The sequence below is a fragment of the Colobus angolensis genome, unplaced genomic scaffold (genome assembly GCF_000951035.1).
Source record: "Colobus angolensis palliatus isolate OR3802 unplaced genomic scaffold, Cang.pa_1.0 Scaffold72, whole genome shotgun sequence".
Taxonomy (NCBI): domain Eukaryota; kingdom Metazoa; phylum Chordata; class Mammalia; order Primates; family Cercopithecidae; genus Colobus; species Colobus angolensis.
Window position 1 is genome coordinate 3,962,891 of NW_012120932.1, and position 18,362 is coordinate 3,981,252.

Below are 18,362 nucleotides of genomic sequence, written 5' to 3' on the forward strand. Positions count from 1 at the left end.
CTCCCCTTAACAAGGCCCACACTCAGGGGAGCTACTCGACCAGAACCCAGCCTAATGGGTTTTTATGAAAGCCTCAGTGGCCTGGGGAAGGCCATACCAGCCCCCTTCAGACTTTAACATGGAGGAAAAGAAATACATAACTTCAGTTCACTAAAAGACTGAGATCTAATCAGAGGATTATGGAAGGCTTGCCCGCCTGCCACTCATTACCACTGCATCAATAGTGCTCCTGCATGATAGCTTGGAATTACAGTTAAAAGAACTGACGGCTCAGACCCTATTTCTGGAGTCTATGAACACCCAAAGACAAAAGCGGAGACAGAAACAAGGACACTAGAGGAAATTTTTGCATTTGACATTACAGCTATGGCAGAGAGGAAATACAGTTGAACTCTTAGCCAGATAAACATTAAACTTTACAGTAAAGACCTATCTACTGCAGTTCCTTGTATCTGATACATCGTATTCGGCTTCCAATAAAATTTGCAGTGCATTAAAAGGCAAAATAACACCATCTGAAGAAACAAAGCAAGCGTCAGAACTGAACTCAGAATTGGCAGAGATTTTGGAATTACCAGACTTGAAATTTAAAATGACTCTGATTAATATGCTAAGGGCTATAATGGAAAGAGCGAATACCATGCAAGAACTGATGGCTAATGTAAACAGGGAGATGAAAACTCTAAGAAATAATCAAAAGTAAATGTTACAATTCAAAAATGAAACAAAACCGAAGACTGCTTTCATGTGCTCATCAATAGATTGCATATAACTGAGAAGCACTCCGTGAGCTCAAAGATATGTCAGTATATACTTCCAAACATTAAATGCAAAGAGACAACAGATTTTTTAAAAATGGAACAGAATATCCGAGAACATGAGATAATTATAAACGAAACATGCATATAATAGGAATACCAAAAAGAGAGGAAAAATGAACATAAGAAATAGTTGAAGTAATAATGGCTGAAAATTTTCAAAATTAATAACGGGCACCAAACTATAGACCAGGAAACTAAGAGAACACTTATCAGGATACATATCAGATAACATATACCTAAACATATCATATTCAAACTGGAGAAAATCAAAAACAAAGAGAAAATCTTGAAAGGAGGTGGGTGGGGGGAAGGAATGTTACATGTTGAGAAACAGGGTAACAACCACATCAGACTTCTCTTCAGAAAACACGTGAGTGACAGTGGAGTGAAATATTCAGTGTTGACAGAAAAAAATTCACCAATTTAGAATTTCATATCCAATGAACAACTCTGTGTCCACAAATTCTATAACATAGATGAAATGGACCAATTCCTTAGAAGACACAATATACCAAAACTCACACAAATAAGAAATAGACTACTTCAGTAGGCCTATATCTATTAAAGAAATGGAATTAATAATTAATAACTTTTTTATAAAAAGCTCCAAGCCAATATAGTTTCACTGGCGAATTCTGCCAAACATTACAACAGAAATTATCTACAATCTTCTCAGTAAAATAGAGGGGATACTTTCTAACTAACTCTATAAGCCACCAGTGGCCTAAGACTAAAACCAGACAAAGACATTAAAAGATAAGAAAACTACAGACCAATATTTCTTATGAATATGGAAGCAAAATCCCTCAACAAAATATTAGCAAATAGAATTCAACAATATTTAAAAGGAATTATATACCATAATTTGGATTAATTCCACGTATGTATGCACAGCTGTTTCAACACTGAAAATCACAGCTATAATCCCAGCATTTTGGGAGGCCGAGGCAGGCAGATCATAAGATCAGGAGTTTGAGACCAGCCTGACCAACATTGAGAAACTCCCTTTGTACTTAAAATACAAAAATTAGCTGGGCGTGGTGGTGCGCACCTGTAATCCCAGCTACGCAGGAGGCTGAGGCAGGAGAATCGCTTGAACCCGGAAGGCAGAGGTTGCAGTGAGCCAAGATTGTGCCATTGAGGCTCCATCTCAAAAAAAAAAAAAAAAAAAGAAAAAGAAAAGAAATTAATCCAATCCATCTTGTCAACCGGTTAAAGAAAAATAATCATATCAATGAGCGCAGAAAATGCACTTGACAAAATCCACTCCCCATTTATGATAAAAACTCTCAGCAAACAAGGAATAGAGGGAAGCTCCTCAACTTGATAAAGAACATTTACAGAAAACTCGTAGCTGACATCATAGTTAAATGCTCAGAAAGAAAATGCCCGTAAGATAGTAATCAAGGGAAGGATTTCTTCTCTCACCACACCTATTCAACATCATACTGAAAGTCCCAGCTAATGGAACAAAACACGAAAATGAAGGAAAAAGCTTACAAATAGGGAAGGAAGAAATAAAACTATCTTTGTTTGCAGATGATATGATCGTCCCTGTAGGGAAACCCCAGAGTTGACAGAAAAACATCTGGAACTAAGTGATTATTAGCAAGATTGCAGCATACAAGCTTATTATACAAAAATCAATTACATTTCTATAAACCAACAATGAAAATTGGAATTTGAAATTTAAAACACACAATTTATATTATCATTAAGACAATGAAATACTTAGGTATAAATCTAACAATATACATGCAAGATCTATATGAGGAAAAGTACAAAACTCAGATGAAAGAAATAAATAACTAAATAAATGGAGAGATATTCCATGTTAGTGGATAGGAAAATTCAATATTTTTAAGATGTTAGTTCCTACCAACTTGATCAATAGATTCAACGCAATCTCAATCAAGTTATTTTGTTGACGTCAACAAACTGATTCTAAAGTTTATACGGAAATGCAAAAGACCCAGATAGTCAACTCAATATTGAAGAAAAGCAAAGTCAGAAGACTAACGCCTCCTGGCTTCAAAAATCAGTATAAAGCTACAGTGATCAAGGCAGTGTCATATTGGTGAAATAACTGACAAGTATTAATGGATCAATGGAACAAAATAGAGAACCCAGAAAAAGACCCACACAAGTATCAGCAACTGATCTTTGACAAAAGAACAAAGGCAAGACAGTGGAGAAAAGATAGCCTTTTCTACAAATGTTGCTGGCACAATGCGAAACAATAAAAGCTATGCTCCAAAGTTGCTTCCACATTTTCAGGTATCTTCATAGTAGTACCCCACTCCTGGTTCCAATTTTCTGTATTAGTCTATTCTCACACTGCTATAAAGAGCTACCTGAGATAGGGTCATTTATGACGAAAAGAGGTTTAATTGTCTCACAGTTCTGCAGTTCTCCCAGTCATGCTTCCTGGTAAGCCTCAGGAAACTTACAATCATGCCAGAAAGTGAAGGGGAAGCAATCACAGCTTTACCATGGCAGACAAAAGAGAGAGCAAAGGGAGAAGTGCCATACACTTCTAAACCATCAGATCTTGTGAGAATCCACTATCACGAGAACAGCAAGGGGGGAAATCTGCTCCATGATCCAATCGCCTCCCGTCAGGCCCCTCCTTTAATTTGACATGAGATTTGGGCGGGGACACAAATCCAAACCATATCAGGCAGTGAAACTACTTTTTATGATACCGTGATGGTGGATATTACATCACTGCATTGGTGGAAATCCCACTAAAAGACAGTATGCATTTGGCAAAACTCAGAACTCAGAACTGTGGAGAAAAAAAACAGACAAAAACAGACTATCTGCTTTCTCTCATTGTTTTGAGAAATTATTTTTAAAGTATTTCAATTAAACTACAAGCATACAATTGTAAATGTTTCCGTACATATCTTTTAAACATAAGAACAATGTCCTACATTGTCTAGCCATTATTCTCAAAGTAATGGTAATTTTCTTTAATATTTCTCATGTCCTGTCGATAGTCATGTTTCCCCAATTGTTAATGTCTGTTTCAGGTGCTTTTTTCTCCAACCAGGATCGTATCAAGAACCACGCTTCGCAGTTCGTGATCATGCTGACAACCTCTGGGAATCTGGGAAAACTCTGGGCTCCAAAGGTCCCTCCCAGCCGGTCAAAGAAGCAGAAAAAATTATAGTACTTCCTTCGGGCGCACGGGCTTACGGGAAGTGTAGTTTTCAATGTTACGCGCCTGCCGCGTAGCGCTTCGGGAATGGGGCTTCGGCGCTCGCTCTGCGCATGTGTAAACCCAGCCCCACCTCCTGCCGTCCGACCTCCCGGGCCTGAAAGGGACAAGGTGTCCGAGTCTTTAGGTCTGCGCGGGAGCCGAGGCTGCGCACCTGGGGTGAGAGCGTCGGTGACAGGGCTCCGCGCGGCCCAGGAGCCTGGGGACGGGCGGGCTTGTGTGCGGGGGACTGCAGCAGGCAGTCTCAGGAGTCCCCAGGATGGCCCTCCCCTCTCCTCCGCGGCCCCGTGCGCGGGCCCGGGCCCAGTCCTGTCCGCAGGTGTAGGGGCTGCCGGGCCCCGCGGGGTTGCGGGCGCGGGAAGGGCAATGTGCGTGGATAAGGTTGACGGCGAACAGGAGGAGGTTACTAGTAACTCGGGTTCCTATTCTGAGAATTAAATAAGTTGTCACCTGTAAAGCATTTTGTCAAGTATCCGTTATAGTCACTGTGTGAAATGTAAGCTGCTCTCACAATTATGAGACACTTATTCTCATCGTTTGGTATTTCACCTAACCCTCCCAGCGACCCTCCTTGGTATAAACGTGCCATTTTTAAAAAATGGACGAAAGTTCATGGGGATGGGTACCCCAGAGCACACACTAGTAGGTGAGAGAGGTGAGATGCAAATGCGGAGAGATGTGACTCCCTGTCCTGCTCTTTCTAATATGCTGCCTGCCTGAAACCCAGACTTTTCAGTATCTGCCTAAAGCCTTCAGAGCGCTTATGCAGAGCGGCCTGTCACCAGATCTGTGTAGATGTTTGTGAAGTGAATGTGGACAGAATCTCACCAAGTGGTAAATACATCCTGCGATTTGTCGGGTCTCTACAGAACCTCTGATTCAGGCTGAGGCTCCTGAATCCTCTTGTACTGTTCCTGCTGTCTCCTCAAAGGCACAGATTGATATTCTAGTGCTGTGCTGCCCAGTAGAAAGATAAGGCAAACCACAAACAAACACAATTCATAATTTTTGATTAGGTGCAGTGGCTCATGCCTGTAATCCTAGCACTTTGGGCGGCCTCGGCCGGTGGATCAGTTGACGCCAGGAGTTCGAGACCAGCCTGGCCATCATGGCAAAAACCCGTCTCTACAAAAAGACAAAAATTCGTTGGACGTGGTGGTGCACTCCTGTAATCCCAGCTACTCAGGAGGCTGAGGCACGAGAACCGCTTGAACCCAAGACGGAGGCTGCAGTGAGCCCAGATTGAGCCACTGCACTCCAGCCTGGGTGACAGAGCAAGACTGTCTCAAAAGAGAAAAAAAAAAGAGCTTGGAATTTTTCAGTAGCTACAGTGAAGAGAAGAGGCAGGCAAAGTCAGTTTTACTGCTTTATTTTACTTAACTCATTGCATCCTAAATACTCGACTTGTGGCACTGGCCAAACCTCAGGTGTTCAGTGGTTCTGTGTGGCTGATGGCTGCAGTGCTGGATAGCACATTTCGAGTGAATCTCAAGAGTCAGGTTTAAGGTATTAGGTGGTTTCAATTGAGTTTGTTTCTCAGGCCCAAGTCCCAGCTCCTCTGGAGCAAAGCAGCTCGTATGAGGCAGTAAAGAGGGAGTCCTAGAGACTACTGCCATAGAAGAACAGCCTATATGACAGGGACCTCTTTTAGAGTGTCAAAGAAGAGGCAGAAGATTCTAGAAAGGAGCAAGTCCTGATTGCTTCCCCAGAGGCAGTTCTTGATTCCGTATATAATGTATGCATCAGATTTAGTGATGTTGCCACATCCAGAAGCCATCACAGACCGTGTGACTTTGCTGTGGACTAACTTGCAGAAGGCAGTTCCCTGGGGTTGAGAAGGATGAGTGACTGTCAAGCTGAGTGGAAAAAGACACTTTACTGGAGGGCTGATGAGGTCACGATATCCAGGGAAGACGTAATCAGCTGTCCAGATGCCAAACAGCAGCCTATTTTCCTCTTCACTTCTTCCACATTCTGAGTCCCTCTCACACAGTGTTCATCATCACATGTGGCGTTTGGAGTAATACTAATGTTCCCGCTTTCCTGGTAGTAGAGGAAGAATTTCCTGTATTGGAAACCCAAAAATATTGGGCCTGAAATTCCTTGCGTAAAACATCCCATCTTAATTTTTTCCGTGGAAGTGCTAATTCTGGGTGTAAAGACAGTAAGAACTTGATTAATAAGTCAGTCTGAGTAGTCCTTTTTTAAAAAATTATTTAAAAAATTTTTTTTTCTTCTATTTTTAGTAGAGACAGGATTTCACCACGTTGACCAGGCTAGTCTCGAACTCTTGGCCTCCAGCAGTTCACCTCCCAAATTGCTGGGATTACCACGCCCAGCTGAGTAGTTCTTTGACATTAGCTTTAATGAAGGTAAGCAGCTTCATCTTTGTATACCTGAACTTGCTTAATCCTTTGTTTTATTTTTACTTTTTTCTTAGTCAAAAGGGAACATAATTGTTAATAAATCAACATAATTATTAGTAAATCAACAAAAAACAGTATTACTTTACTCAGTGAAAATGCAAGTTTAAGCGCACATAATCCTATCAGAGATGCACGTATTCAGGTGTGGCTATCTTTGAGTGGTCCCTCCTGTCCCTTTTCAAGAGTGGAAGGGACATTCTGCACTGGGAATCCTTTTTTCCAGCTGAGTGTGATGATATTTTTTTTAGGCACATGAATAGGACTACATGCTCCTTGTGGGATTATGTCGCAGTGAAAAACCATTATCAAGTCGAACCATCTCATGTCAGGGACCATCTCTGTAGGAACTGTGAGGCAGACCAGGTCTTTCATGACCCCATTGCTTTTTCCTCTTTCCCAGCTGAACCTCCACAGCTCTTCCAGGAGCAGCAGAAAATGAACATCTCTCAGGTGAGTTCGGTTTTTAAAAACCAGTTTGTTTTACAGTAGGCTTTGTAAGGGTTTATGTGTCTTTACATTAACATGGAAAAGTAGAAACAGAAATGGATCAGACACATTCCTAGAAGATGTAGAAATGCAGATTAATAGCTGAGCAAAGTGGCATGTGGATAGATGCAGATCCTTCGATATTACAAATTTACCCAATTAAGCTTCAGATTTGTTTCTGAGGTTATTGACAGCGATGGTGGAGTGTCAGACAGACGATACTTAAAGGTTTACATTGATGAGAAAGATAAAGCAAACCGATTTATCATGGAATACAAACATAACGAAATGTATTTATTGTTCTTCAAGAAGGTGACTTAGTTAATAAATTGCCAAATAACAGAATATTACTTCTTCAATAGAAGTAGAAACTGTAATGCTAAATTTGAACAGGTTCAGTACTGTTTTTCAAAAACTCCAGTGAAAGAGTTGAATTTAACATTTTTCTGATGAGTCAACTGAATGTCTTTAAAATCACTCTCCATAAATACTTTGAATAGCCATGATAGGTTGCTCAGCAGATGGTCCAAAATTCTGTTCTCTTTCAGATATTTCCCCACTTAGCATTTAACGGCAACTCTCCATGGGATGCCTTGGTTTTTCTTGCCACTTGCCTGGGCTGTCCAGTGTCCCTACCCAGAGTATAATCACATCCAGTGGTGTGGTCTTTTCCTGTCCTTGCTTGGCTTTTCTGCAGCACTTGCCTCAATGACTCACTCTGTCCCGGAACATTTCTGTTAGTGATACTTGCCCCTCGCCGGTGCTTCCCCGGCTGATGTGTTCATGGAGCCACCTTCCTTGTCCTTTCACTTGGCTCAGCCTCCGTTTCTGTCCTTGGCTCTTAGTCTTCTCTGTTGTCTGCAAATTATTTTGTCTTCCCTTGTTTTTTTCTTTTTTTGAAACTGCTTTTTTGAGACTCAATTCACAGTTCACATATATTACCATGTACCCATTTAAAGTGTAGAATTCAGTGATTTTTTTTTTTTTTTTAGTATATTCTCAGATAATGTGCTAATATCACTGCAGTCAATTTTAGAACATTTTTATTGCCTTAGAAAGAAGCTGTGGACACTGTAACTACCACTTCATTCCCTCTGAGCCCCAAACAACCACTAACCTCTTCTGTCTCCATAGTTTTGCTGAACTACTCCCTTTATTATTTCTTTTAGGCAGTCTTGCCTGTGATAAATTCTCTCAGGTTTTGTTTACCTGGGAAAATTACAGTTTCTCCATTTTTCCTGGATATGGAGGTTATTGGTTGACAGTCTTTGTTTCAGCGCTTTGAATATGTCATCCCGTTGCCCTCTGTCCTCCATAGTTTCTCATTAGAAATCAGCCTGTAATATGATCACTTGTTTCTCTGTTGTGGCTTTCCCGATTATCTCTTTGTCTTTTTAACATTCAGATTCTCATGTCCAGGTATGGATTTCTTTTCTTTTCTTTTTTTTTTGAGACAGTCTTTTGCTCTGTCACCCAGGCTGGAGTGCAGTGGCACGATCTCAGCTCACTGTAACCTCTGGTTCAAGTGATTCTTGTGCCTCAGCCTCCCGAGTAGCTGGGATCACAGGCGTTCACCACCATGTGTGGCTAATTTTTATATTTTTCATAGAGATGGGGTTTTGCCATATTGGCCAGGCTGGTCTGGAACTCTTGGCCTCAAGTGATCTGCCCACCTCAGCCTCCCAAAGTGCTAGGATTATAGGCTGAGACACCACCCCCAGCCAGTGTGGATTTCTTTCTCCAAGTTTATCCTACTTAAAATTTGTGAAGCGTTTTGGGTGTGTAGATTGATCATTTTCATCAGATTTGGGGGTTTCTTGGGCATTATTACTTCCGATATTTTTTTAGACCCTTTCTGTCTCTATTCTGTTAGTCTATTTGACATATGTTGGTGCTGTCCAACAGTTCATTTCTTGTTATTTTTCTTTCTGTTTCTCACCGCATAATCTCAGTGGGCATGTTGTCCAGTTGGTTGATTCTTCTACCTGTTCAGACCTGCTGTTGAACAGGTTTTTTTTTGGTAAAATGTTTGTTTTAGTTTTTTACTTTTCTACTTTAAAGTTTCTATTTGGTCCCTTTTTATAGTTGCTGTCTATTTATATCCTTTATCTGGTGAGATGTTATTCTAATACTTTGCTTTGGTCCTGACATATCATTTCTTCTAAGTCTTTGACCATATGTCAAATAGTTGATTTAAAGCCATCATCTATTTAAGTCCAGTGCCTGCTTCCTCATGAGCAGTTTCCGTCGATTATACTGTTTTCCCGCGTGTGGGTCTTACTTGGTTGTTTCTTTTCTTGTTTTGCATTTTTTTGTTGAAAACTATACATCTTAAATAAAATAAGGTGGCAACTGTAGAAAACATTCTCAATTTGCAGGGGTTGTTGTTGAAATTTGTCTAGTGACTTTTTAACTGATTCAGTAGAGCCCGTGTTTGTTGTCATGTGTGGCCGCAGAAGTCTGCAGAAATTTTCTTAAATGCCTGAAACCTTAAGTAAGGCTCTCAGTCTGTGCCAAAGAGCCTCATGAGTGCTGGGGCATTCCTTCAACAGTCATCCAGGCAATTTATAACTCCGTGTTAACCTTCACTTCCTGTTCACCCCAAACCTCAAGGTCACCCAGGGTGACAGTTTAGGGCCTTCTCACATCTTTCCAGAGCATCATCACAGCCCTGGGCGTATGCTCAGCTCTATGCATGTAGGTGACCTAGAGTCTCTAGAATCTGTAGGAGCTTTTCAAAAGCTTTATGAACATCCCATTCCCCAGTTTTTCCTTTCTAAAAAACTTTTCAATTAGGCTGTTATTTATGTCAGGTGTTAGCCACTGCCTCAGGTAGCTGCTAAGTTAAACAATTGCCTTTGAATGTTTTTGGCAAATGCCTGCGAATGTTTTTGGCAAATGCCTTCAAGGATAAGGCTTTTCACACTGGGGAACTCTGACTTAATTCAGACAATCAGCCTTGCAAGTCAGTTCTTCCCGGGAACCACAAATTAGGTCAGGTAATGAGGGTTTTCTGGGAATGAGACTTTGGCCAACCTGTGACCCAGTCGGCCTCATCCAGTGGATACCAGGCTGCTGGATTCTCCTGTTGTTTCAGACGTTTCTCAAAGCTGATGCTAAGCTGGAGTGAGAGGGATGGAAATAGGGCAGGTTGAAATGACACAAGATCCTTGTTCTTACTGTGATGCAGCTGTTTTTCTCGTATCAATGGTCTGCAGATTGCTGTAAGCCTTTGCAGCTGTTTTTCTCGTATCAGTGGTCTGCAGATTGCTGTAAGCCGTTGGTAGCTTCTAGAGTTCTGAAAAAGTTGATTCTGCAGTTTTTGCCAGTTTCTCATTGCTTTTATCTAAGAAGGAATTTTCTTGGATCTTCAGTATCTTCACCGTCATCACTTGCTAATTTGAATTTGAAGTCTTTTTGTTGTGGAAACTTTCTCTTTTCTCAGTTTCTAAGACTCTGCCCCCTCCTGAGTCTATTATTATTTTTCAGAAAACATCTCTGGCTTTGTGGCCTACACTTTTTCTACTTTGTGGTTCCTCAGACGTTGTTTTTTGTTCTTTTCTTTCCTCAATCCCTGTGTGCTCAAGGAGCTGTCTGTCTCTGACAGCCTCACTCACCACCTAAATTGCTAGTGACTCCTAAATGCTTGTCTTCATCCCCATCTTACCTTCTGTGCTCTAAAATCATGTGTGTTCTGGTTGAAGGAACAGTTCTAGCTATGTATCACCATGAACAGAACTCTCACTGAACCTTCTAACACATTTTTCTTCTTTCCCAAATACCAGTTTTGGCACCACCAAGCAGCTGCTCCTTTTGAAATATACATTACATTATTATTTTCCATAAGAGGAACAACTATTCCTCTTATGTAACTGAAACTCTGTACCCTTTGACCAATGCCGCCTCATTCCTCACCCCTCACCCCCAGCCTCTGTAACCACCATTCTACTGTCTACGTCTATGAGTTTGAACTTTTTAGATTCCACATGTGAGATATAATTTGAAGTATTTGTCTTTCTGTCAATTAAAAACAAAATTTTTTAAAAAGAAACTGCTCATACGGCTAGATTGAATAGCTGTACAAGAAAGTAGTTATTCAATGGGTGTCGCTTCTCTTCTGTGGTTACATCCCTGTTCTTAAATCCATTGCTGTGACCTCAGGGTAGGAAGTGGTCTCTTACGCTGGTCTCTTTGGTTACAACTATTGTAGCTGTTCTCTGCTCTTCACGTGCTCTACCCTTGTATATTTGTATACATTTATTTGTATGTAAGTTTGGTCAGGGTATCTCCAGACTTCACATGTATCTGTTCCTTAGTCCCCAGAATTTACAGTGATGATGGCCAGGGAGGGTGTGAATGTCCTAAAGGCTACCCCAGATAATCTGCGGAGATGTGGAAGAAGGAAGGAGGTGGTTGGAAGGAAGTTGTTTTACGCTGAATTTTTTTGTCTTAAAAATACCTAGAATTCATAAATATATATAGATAAATTATGGCAAGTTAAAAAATGTTTTAATTGAGTAACATATGTTAAGACAATATTGGGTCTAAAATAAGCCTTTATAACCGTTCATTTTAGAGCCTCAAAGTAGTAGCTGTCAAAGATATTTTCTATGTCACCTAATTCTGAACCCTTGAACAAACCGTTGTTACATTTGTTGTGATAAATGTTGTTACAGGCATCAGTGTCATTCCAGGACGTGACTGTGGAATTCAGCCAGGAGGAGTGGCAGCACCTGGGCCCTGTTGAGAGGACCCTGTACAGAGACGTGATGCTGGAGAACTACAGCCACCTCATCTCAGTGGGTGAGCACAGCTTACCATTGGGCTGTCTTGAGAATCTATGTTCCCTTTTTAAAAAGTATCAAGACACATGGACCCTTTATAGAGATTAAAGGGCTTTGGATTAAAAGGTCTGAAGTCGTTGAAACCTTTACAGAAACAAAAGCAACGTTTCATTACTTTCCCATTAAAAACTTCAAATGAACACCCTGTTAATGCTTTGCTGCCATATCTTTTTTCCCCTTGTGGTAACCCCAAAGCCCGTGAATCTGGTCCATGTATACCCTCAATTATTTTGTTTATAGGATATTGCATTACTAAACCCAAGGTGATCTCCAAGTTGGAGCAAGGAGAAGAGCCATGGTCCTTAGAAGATGAATTCCTGAACCAGAAGTACCAAGGTGAGTGGGCCTTACCAGAAGGGGCCCCCTGGGGGTAGTTAGACTTTAGAGGGAGAGCACCTTTGAAAGTTCTTTTTTAACAGCTTTATTGAGATATAATTCACATTCCTACAATTCATTCCTTTAAAGTGTACCAGTCAGTGACTTCAAGCAACCACAGATCAAAACTATTCTGGGAAGAAATATTGCACTTTCATTCAACATGTATGGACATTTTTTTCCTGTCAGGGTTCCCTGAACAATATAGTATAACAACTATTTACATTATATTAGGTAGCATAATTAATATGGTGATGATTTAAAGTATACAAGAGGATGTGCATAGGTTATATGCAAATGCTGTGCCATTTTTATCAAGGACTTGGGCATTTATGGATTTTGGTATTCAAGAGAATCCTGGAACCAACTCCCCAGGGGATGACTGTATATGTAAACATCACCACAGTTAATTTTCATCACCTCAAATAAACCTATACCCTTTAGTTACCACTCTCCTGTCCCCCCTGCCCTCTGCAGCCCTAGGTAGCCACCAGTCTACTTCTGTCTCTATAGATCTGCCTATTTTGGACATTTTATGTAAATGGAATCATATAGAATATGTGGTCTTTTGCAATTGGTTTATTTTGCCAAGCATAATGTTTACGAGTGCTGTTATAGAATGCATGTTTCATTCTTTTTATGGCGAAATAATGTTCCATTGTATGGATATACCACCTGTCTGTCCATTCATCAGTCAGTAGGTATTTGGGATTCCACCTACAAATAATGCTAATATAAACATTTATTTACAAGTTTCTGCATGGACAATTGTTTTTATTTCTCTCGTGTGTACTCCTAGGAGTGAAACTGCTGGGTCATTTGGTATCTGTGTCTTTATCTGTTTAAGGAACCACCAGACTGTTTTTCTAAGTGCACCTTTCTCCATCCCTAACAACAGCATGTGGGGTTCTGATTTCTTCACATCCTCACCAATACTTATTATTTGACTTTTTGATTTGAGCCACCCTAGTGAATGCGAAGTGATATCTCACTGTGGTTTTGATGTACATTTCTCTATTAGTCAGCTAGGGTTATCATAATAAAATACCATAGGCTGGGTAGCTTAAACAACAGAAATTCTCATGATTCTAGAGGCTGGAAGTCCAAGATGAAAGTGCTAATAAGTTGGTTTCTGGTGACGTGTCTCTTCCTGGCTTGAAGACAGCCACTTTCTTGCTGTATTTTCATGTGGCCTTTCCTCTGTGCACATGCAGTGGGAGAGAATACTCTGGTGTTTCCTCCTCTGCTCATGAAGATATCAGTACTACTGGATTAGGGTCCTTCCCTATGACCTCATTTTTACCCTTTCTGCCTCCTTGAAGGCCTTGTCTGCAAATACAGTTACACTGGGGGTTAGGGCTTCAAGACAAGAATTTGGGAAGGGCACAAGTAAGTCTATAACAATTTCCCTGGTCACTAATGATATCAGGCATCTTTTTATATGCCTATTAGCTTTTGTACTAATAAATGATTCCAGGAATCTTAAAAAACTATAGTTTTCAATGTCATTTTTAGAACAGAAAAGTAAAATCATCTTAATTATTAGAAGTGAAGCACAATTAAGGTTTCTGTTTGAAGTCATACCAACAAATAGCATCACGTAAAGATGGACATCATTTAGATCAAGCATGTTGCCAAGTCACTAAATGTAAATTATTGGATCACATTGATTGTCTAAAAAGGATATCCCTAAATAAGTAACATAGAAAGATCATTATAAAACATCGGTAAAGTTGTTGAGTCAATAAAGATAAAATAATGTAGGTTTCATGTTCTGTATCATTCAGATTTGAATTCAGGCAATAAATTCATTAAAGTAGGAAGAGCTCTTGTTCAAGAGCACAGGGAAATGAAAACCTTTAAGGATTTGAATGACTGCACCAAATAATATAATGTTTCCAAAACATAAAATAATGGAGTTCTAAGAACTTAAAACTCATTAGAATTAGGACATCATAATATGTCTTATCTGATTAAACAGTAGGTACAATGGACAACAAGTAAATATGCCTAGAGAGGGTATAAATTACATTTGTATTAAAGTGAACCATACATTTGTGTATATGTATGCTAATACAAAAAACAAAACTTTAATGTTTTAATGGAATAATGATAAAATAGAGTATACTATTAGTCTAAAGAGAAAACCTCAATAAATTCAACAAATTAGAATAAACACAAACAGCATTCTCTGAACCTAGTTTGCTAAATCTAGAAATTAATAATAAAATGAAAAAAATCCACTTGAAAAAATTTTAAAGTATCTCTTTTAAACAATATGCAAAAAAGTGTAATGCAATTTTGGATTTGATTTCTGTAATGAAATAATTGTAGCTGCAAATTAGAAACCATCAGATATAGCTAAAGTAGTGGACAGAAGGAAAGTCGTAATCTCATTAATAAATTAAGCAAGAACGGCATCAAAAATACAGTAATGAAAGCAGAATTTAAAAGTAAAATTAGAAATTAATTGGCTAACACGATGAAACCCCATCTCTACTAAAAATACAAAAAATTAGCCGGGCATGGTGATGGGCGCTTGCAGTCCCAGCTACCCAGGAGGTTGAGGCAGGAGAATGGCGTGAACCCGGGAGGCATAGCGTGCAGTGAGCCAAGATCACGCCACTGCACTCCAACCTGGGTGACAGAGTGAGACTCCAACTCAAAAAAGAAAAAAAAAAGTAGAAATAAATGGAAAACAGAAATGGAATATTTCTTTACAATAAAAATAAAATGAATTAAACTTTAGCTAACCCTATCAAAGATAAAACAGAGGAAACACCTATATAATAAATTCAAGGGGGGATACATTTGTAAAGATGTAATGCTATACCAAACACAATCCCATTCATAAAGACAGTGATACAGGAGGATTTGCTGCTCTACCAGATATTGAGGCTTTATGTAAAACTCTGTGTAGCTAAGTAGCATGGAGTTGGGGGGTGGGATGGTTTAGTAAATTAGTGAAACAGAGTAGAAAGTTCAAGAAAAAACATGCACTTGATAGAGAGTGGTCTTAGATGACACTGGAGAACAATGGGGAAAGGATCTTGAGGTATCCATATAGATCAAAACAAAAAAATCAAATTCAGTTGGCTTAAGACCTAATTATCAAAGCAAAAGTAGAAATATTCTAGAAGATCATAGAGAATAGGTTAATGACTCTTCTTAGGGAGGGATTTAATAAAAATACAGAATGCATTACCAGGGGAAGGATGGAGTAAATGTATTCCTTTCTACCCACTAAGTGCAGCTGAATATATGTATATATTATATAGGCATGCCTCAGAGATACTGCAGTTTCTGTTCCAGACCACTACAATGAAGCAGATTTCGCAATAAAGCAAGTTACAATTTTTGTTTTCCTAGGGCTTATGAAAGTTATGTTTACACTATACTTTAGTCTTGTAGATGTGCAATAACATGTCTAAACAACAGCATGCATGCCCTATTTAAAATATGTGATTGCTAAAAACTGCTGAGTCAGACACAAAGTGAGCACTGGCTGTTGGAAAAATGGCGCCAACAGACTTGCCCAACTCAGGGTTGCCACAAACCTTCAGTTTGTAAAAAATGCAATATCTAGCCAGGCACAGTGGCTCACACTTGTAATCTCAGAACTTTGGGAGGCCGAGGCAGGCAGCTCATCTGAGGTCAGGAGTTCGAGACCAGCCTGACCAACATTGCGAAACCCCGTCTCTACTAAAAGTACAGAAATTAACCAGGCATGGTGGCGGGCACCTGTAATCCCAACTACTCAGGAGGCTGAGGCAGGAGAATCACTTGAACCTGGGAGGCAGAGGTTGCAGTGAGCCGAGATTGTGCCATTGCACTCCAGCCTGGGGGACAAGAGCGAGACTGTCTCAAAAAGAAAAAAACAAAAATACAGAAGCCTCCTCTTCCACCCCCAGGGCATCAGGTCAGTCGGGGACCGGACTTCCATCCCCACGAGGCAGGCAGTGATGCTGCATCTCACTCCCGCTAGTATAACTTCAGAGGAGGCTCACTAAAACTGAATATTAATTTCGATAAAGTCCAACTTGTTTTCTTTTACAGAACCTGCTTTTGTTGTTCTGTCTAGAAACTTCGAAACTCAAAGTAACAGATTTAGGAGTCCTATTGTCTTCTAGAAATTTTACAGCTTCACTTTTTACACTGAGTTGATAATCCATTTTGTGGTAAATTCTATATAAAGCATGAGTTACGTGTCAAGTTTAATGTCTTTGGAGCAGGGAGTCCGGTTATTCCAGCATGACTTTTTGAAAAGATTTGTTACTTCTCCACTGAACAGCATTTCCACCTTTCTTAGAAAACAGATGGCTGTGTATTTGTGGGTCTATTTTTGTAGTTTCTATTCCTTTTCATTCATCTATATGTCTTTCCTTATGCCAGTACCACATTAACTTGATTACTCTAGCTTATTAAGTTTTGAAGTCAAGTACTTCTCCAGGTTTCATCTTCTGTATACATTTTTAAATGAGGTTCATGATCTTTACAAAGGAAACATGTTGGCTTTTAAACTGGGGTGACATTGAATCTGTAGAGCAAATTAAAGAGAATTGACAACAAGGTACAGTCTTCCAGTCCATACACAAAATATCCCTACTGATTTATTTAGTATGTCTTTGATTTCTTTCATCAATGTCTTTTAGTTTTTAGAACACAGGTAGCGAGGCTTTTTAAATTTTTGTTTTTAATTTTGTTTTGTTGCTGTGGTAAATATTGTTTCTCTGATTTAAAATTCCAGTTCGTCATTGTGTGTTTGTAGGCATAGATTTGTATATTGGCCTTAGATTCTGCCCTTGCTAAAAACACTTATTAGTTCGAGGAGCTTTTTAGATTTTTAATTATTTTCTGTGTAAATTTACTCTGTATCTTTGTGTTTTTATTCTTGCTTTTTTGCACTGGTCAGTCCTTCCAGTGCAATCTTGTGTAAAGGTACTGGTAATGGGCATCCTTGTCTTTTTCCTGATCTTAGAGGGAAAAAACTCAGTCTCTCTTGAGTATAATGTTAGTTATAGACTTTTTATAGATTACTTTTATTAAATTAATAAATGGATTTTGAATTTTGTTAAAATTTTTGGCATTGATGTATTGGCTGATTTTAGTTCTTCAGACTACTGATAGGAGATTACATTGACCTAAAATGTAGCATAAAAACTATAGTTTTTATAGTATTACAGTGTAGTAACTGGCATTTTTGAGGTAAATTTCACTGATATATTATCTGTGTTTATATATTTCTGTGCACTTTTTGGGACATTTTTGCATTTATGTTATGGGAGATACTGGTCTGAAGGTTTCTTTTCTTGAATAGTATTTGCCTAATCTTGCTATGAGGATGAGGCAGGCCTTATAAAATGATTTGGGAAATACTCCATCTTTTATTTTCTAGAAGACATTGTGTAGGATTGGTATTATTTCTTCCTTGGATGTTTGGTAGAATTCACTAGTTAAAACCATTTGGTCCAGAAGTTATTTGGAACTGCACATACACACATGCAGACATATGCACACATACACACACACACACATTTAGAGGAAGATTTAATTACATTCTTAAGCCTTATTTACATATGCAAACATAGTTAAAATTTGAGTAAATTACACATTCAGTTAACATATCCTCCATTATAATGAATTAAGTTAATATGTTATGTTGTCATAAATATCCTTTTCACTGACCGCTCCTTTAGAAATAAATGTCTTTTAGATGATTCTGCCATTATGTTTTAACGTTTGACATAGAATATGTTCTCTGTGGTTAGAGTACACATTGACTTACCCCTTCTTTCCACTTAGATTGTCCAAATAAAGGTAGTTTGCTTTTATAGTTAGAAAAAGAAAAAGAGAGAGAGATTAGAATGCTCTTACAAAACGATGTCAGAGCTAGCTACTTCACTTTTCACCATATAAGGCTATAATAAGAAGTGAGTAGTCTGTAACCCAGAAGATGTCTTCACAAGAACACAGTCATGTTGGCACCCTACTCTCGGACTTCCAGTCTCCTGAACTGAGAAAAACAAATGTTTATTCTTTAAGCCATTTAATCTATTGTAATTTGTCATAGTAGCCCAAACTAAGACAGAGTTATTGTTAATGCTGTTTTATGATCTCGTGAATGTCTGTTAGTAGTTAGTCCTCTCTTGCATTTTTGGTATTGATAATTTGTGTCTTCTCTTTTTTT

At 39.1% G+C, this 18,362-nt stretch overlaps 1 protein-coding gene across 2 annotated transcripts in view; it reads left to right on the forward strand.

The window, feature by feature from the left end:
* Positions 1-4,091: 4,091 nt before the first annotated feature.
* ZNF658 (zinc finger protein 658) overlaps positions 4,092-18,362 on the forward strand; it is a 20,609-nt gene continuing 6,338 nt past the window's right edge. The window contains exons 1-4 of one of the 2 annotated variants that reach the window (XM_011927494.1): positions 4,092-4,203; positions 6,871-6,920; positions 11,633-11,759; positions 12,041-12,136. In XM_011927494.1, coding sequence (XP_011782884.1) covers positions 6,906-6,920; positions 11,633-11,759; positions 12,041-12,136 — 238 coding nt within the window. In that variant the 5' untranslated portion in view covers positions 4,092-4,203; positions 6,871-6,905. Of the gene's footprint in view, positions 4,204-6,718; positions 6,921-11,632; positions 11,760-12,040; positions 12,137-18,362 lie in introns of both variants that reach the window. The other variant, XM_011927493.1, reaches the window with a different exon arrangement.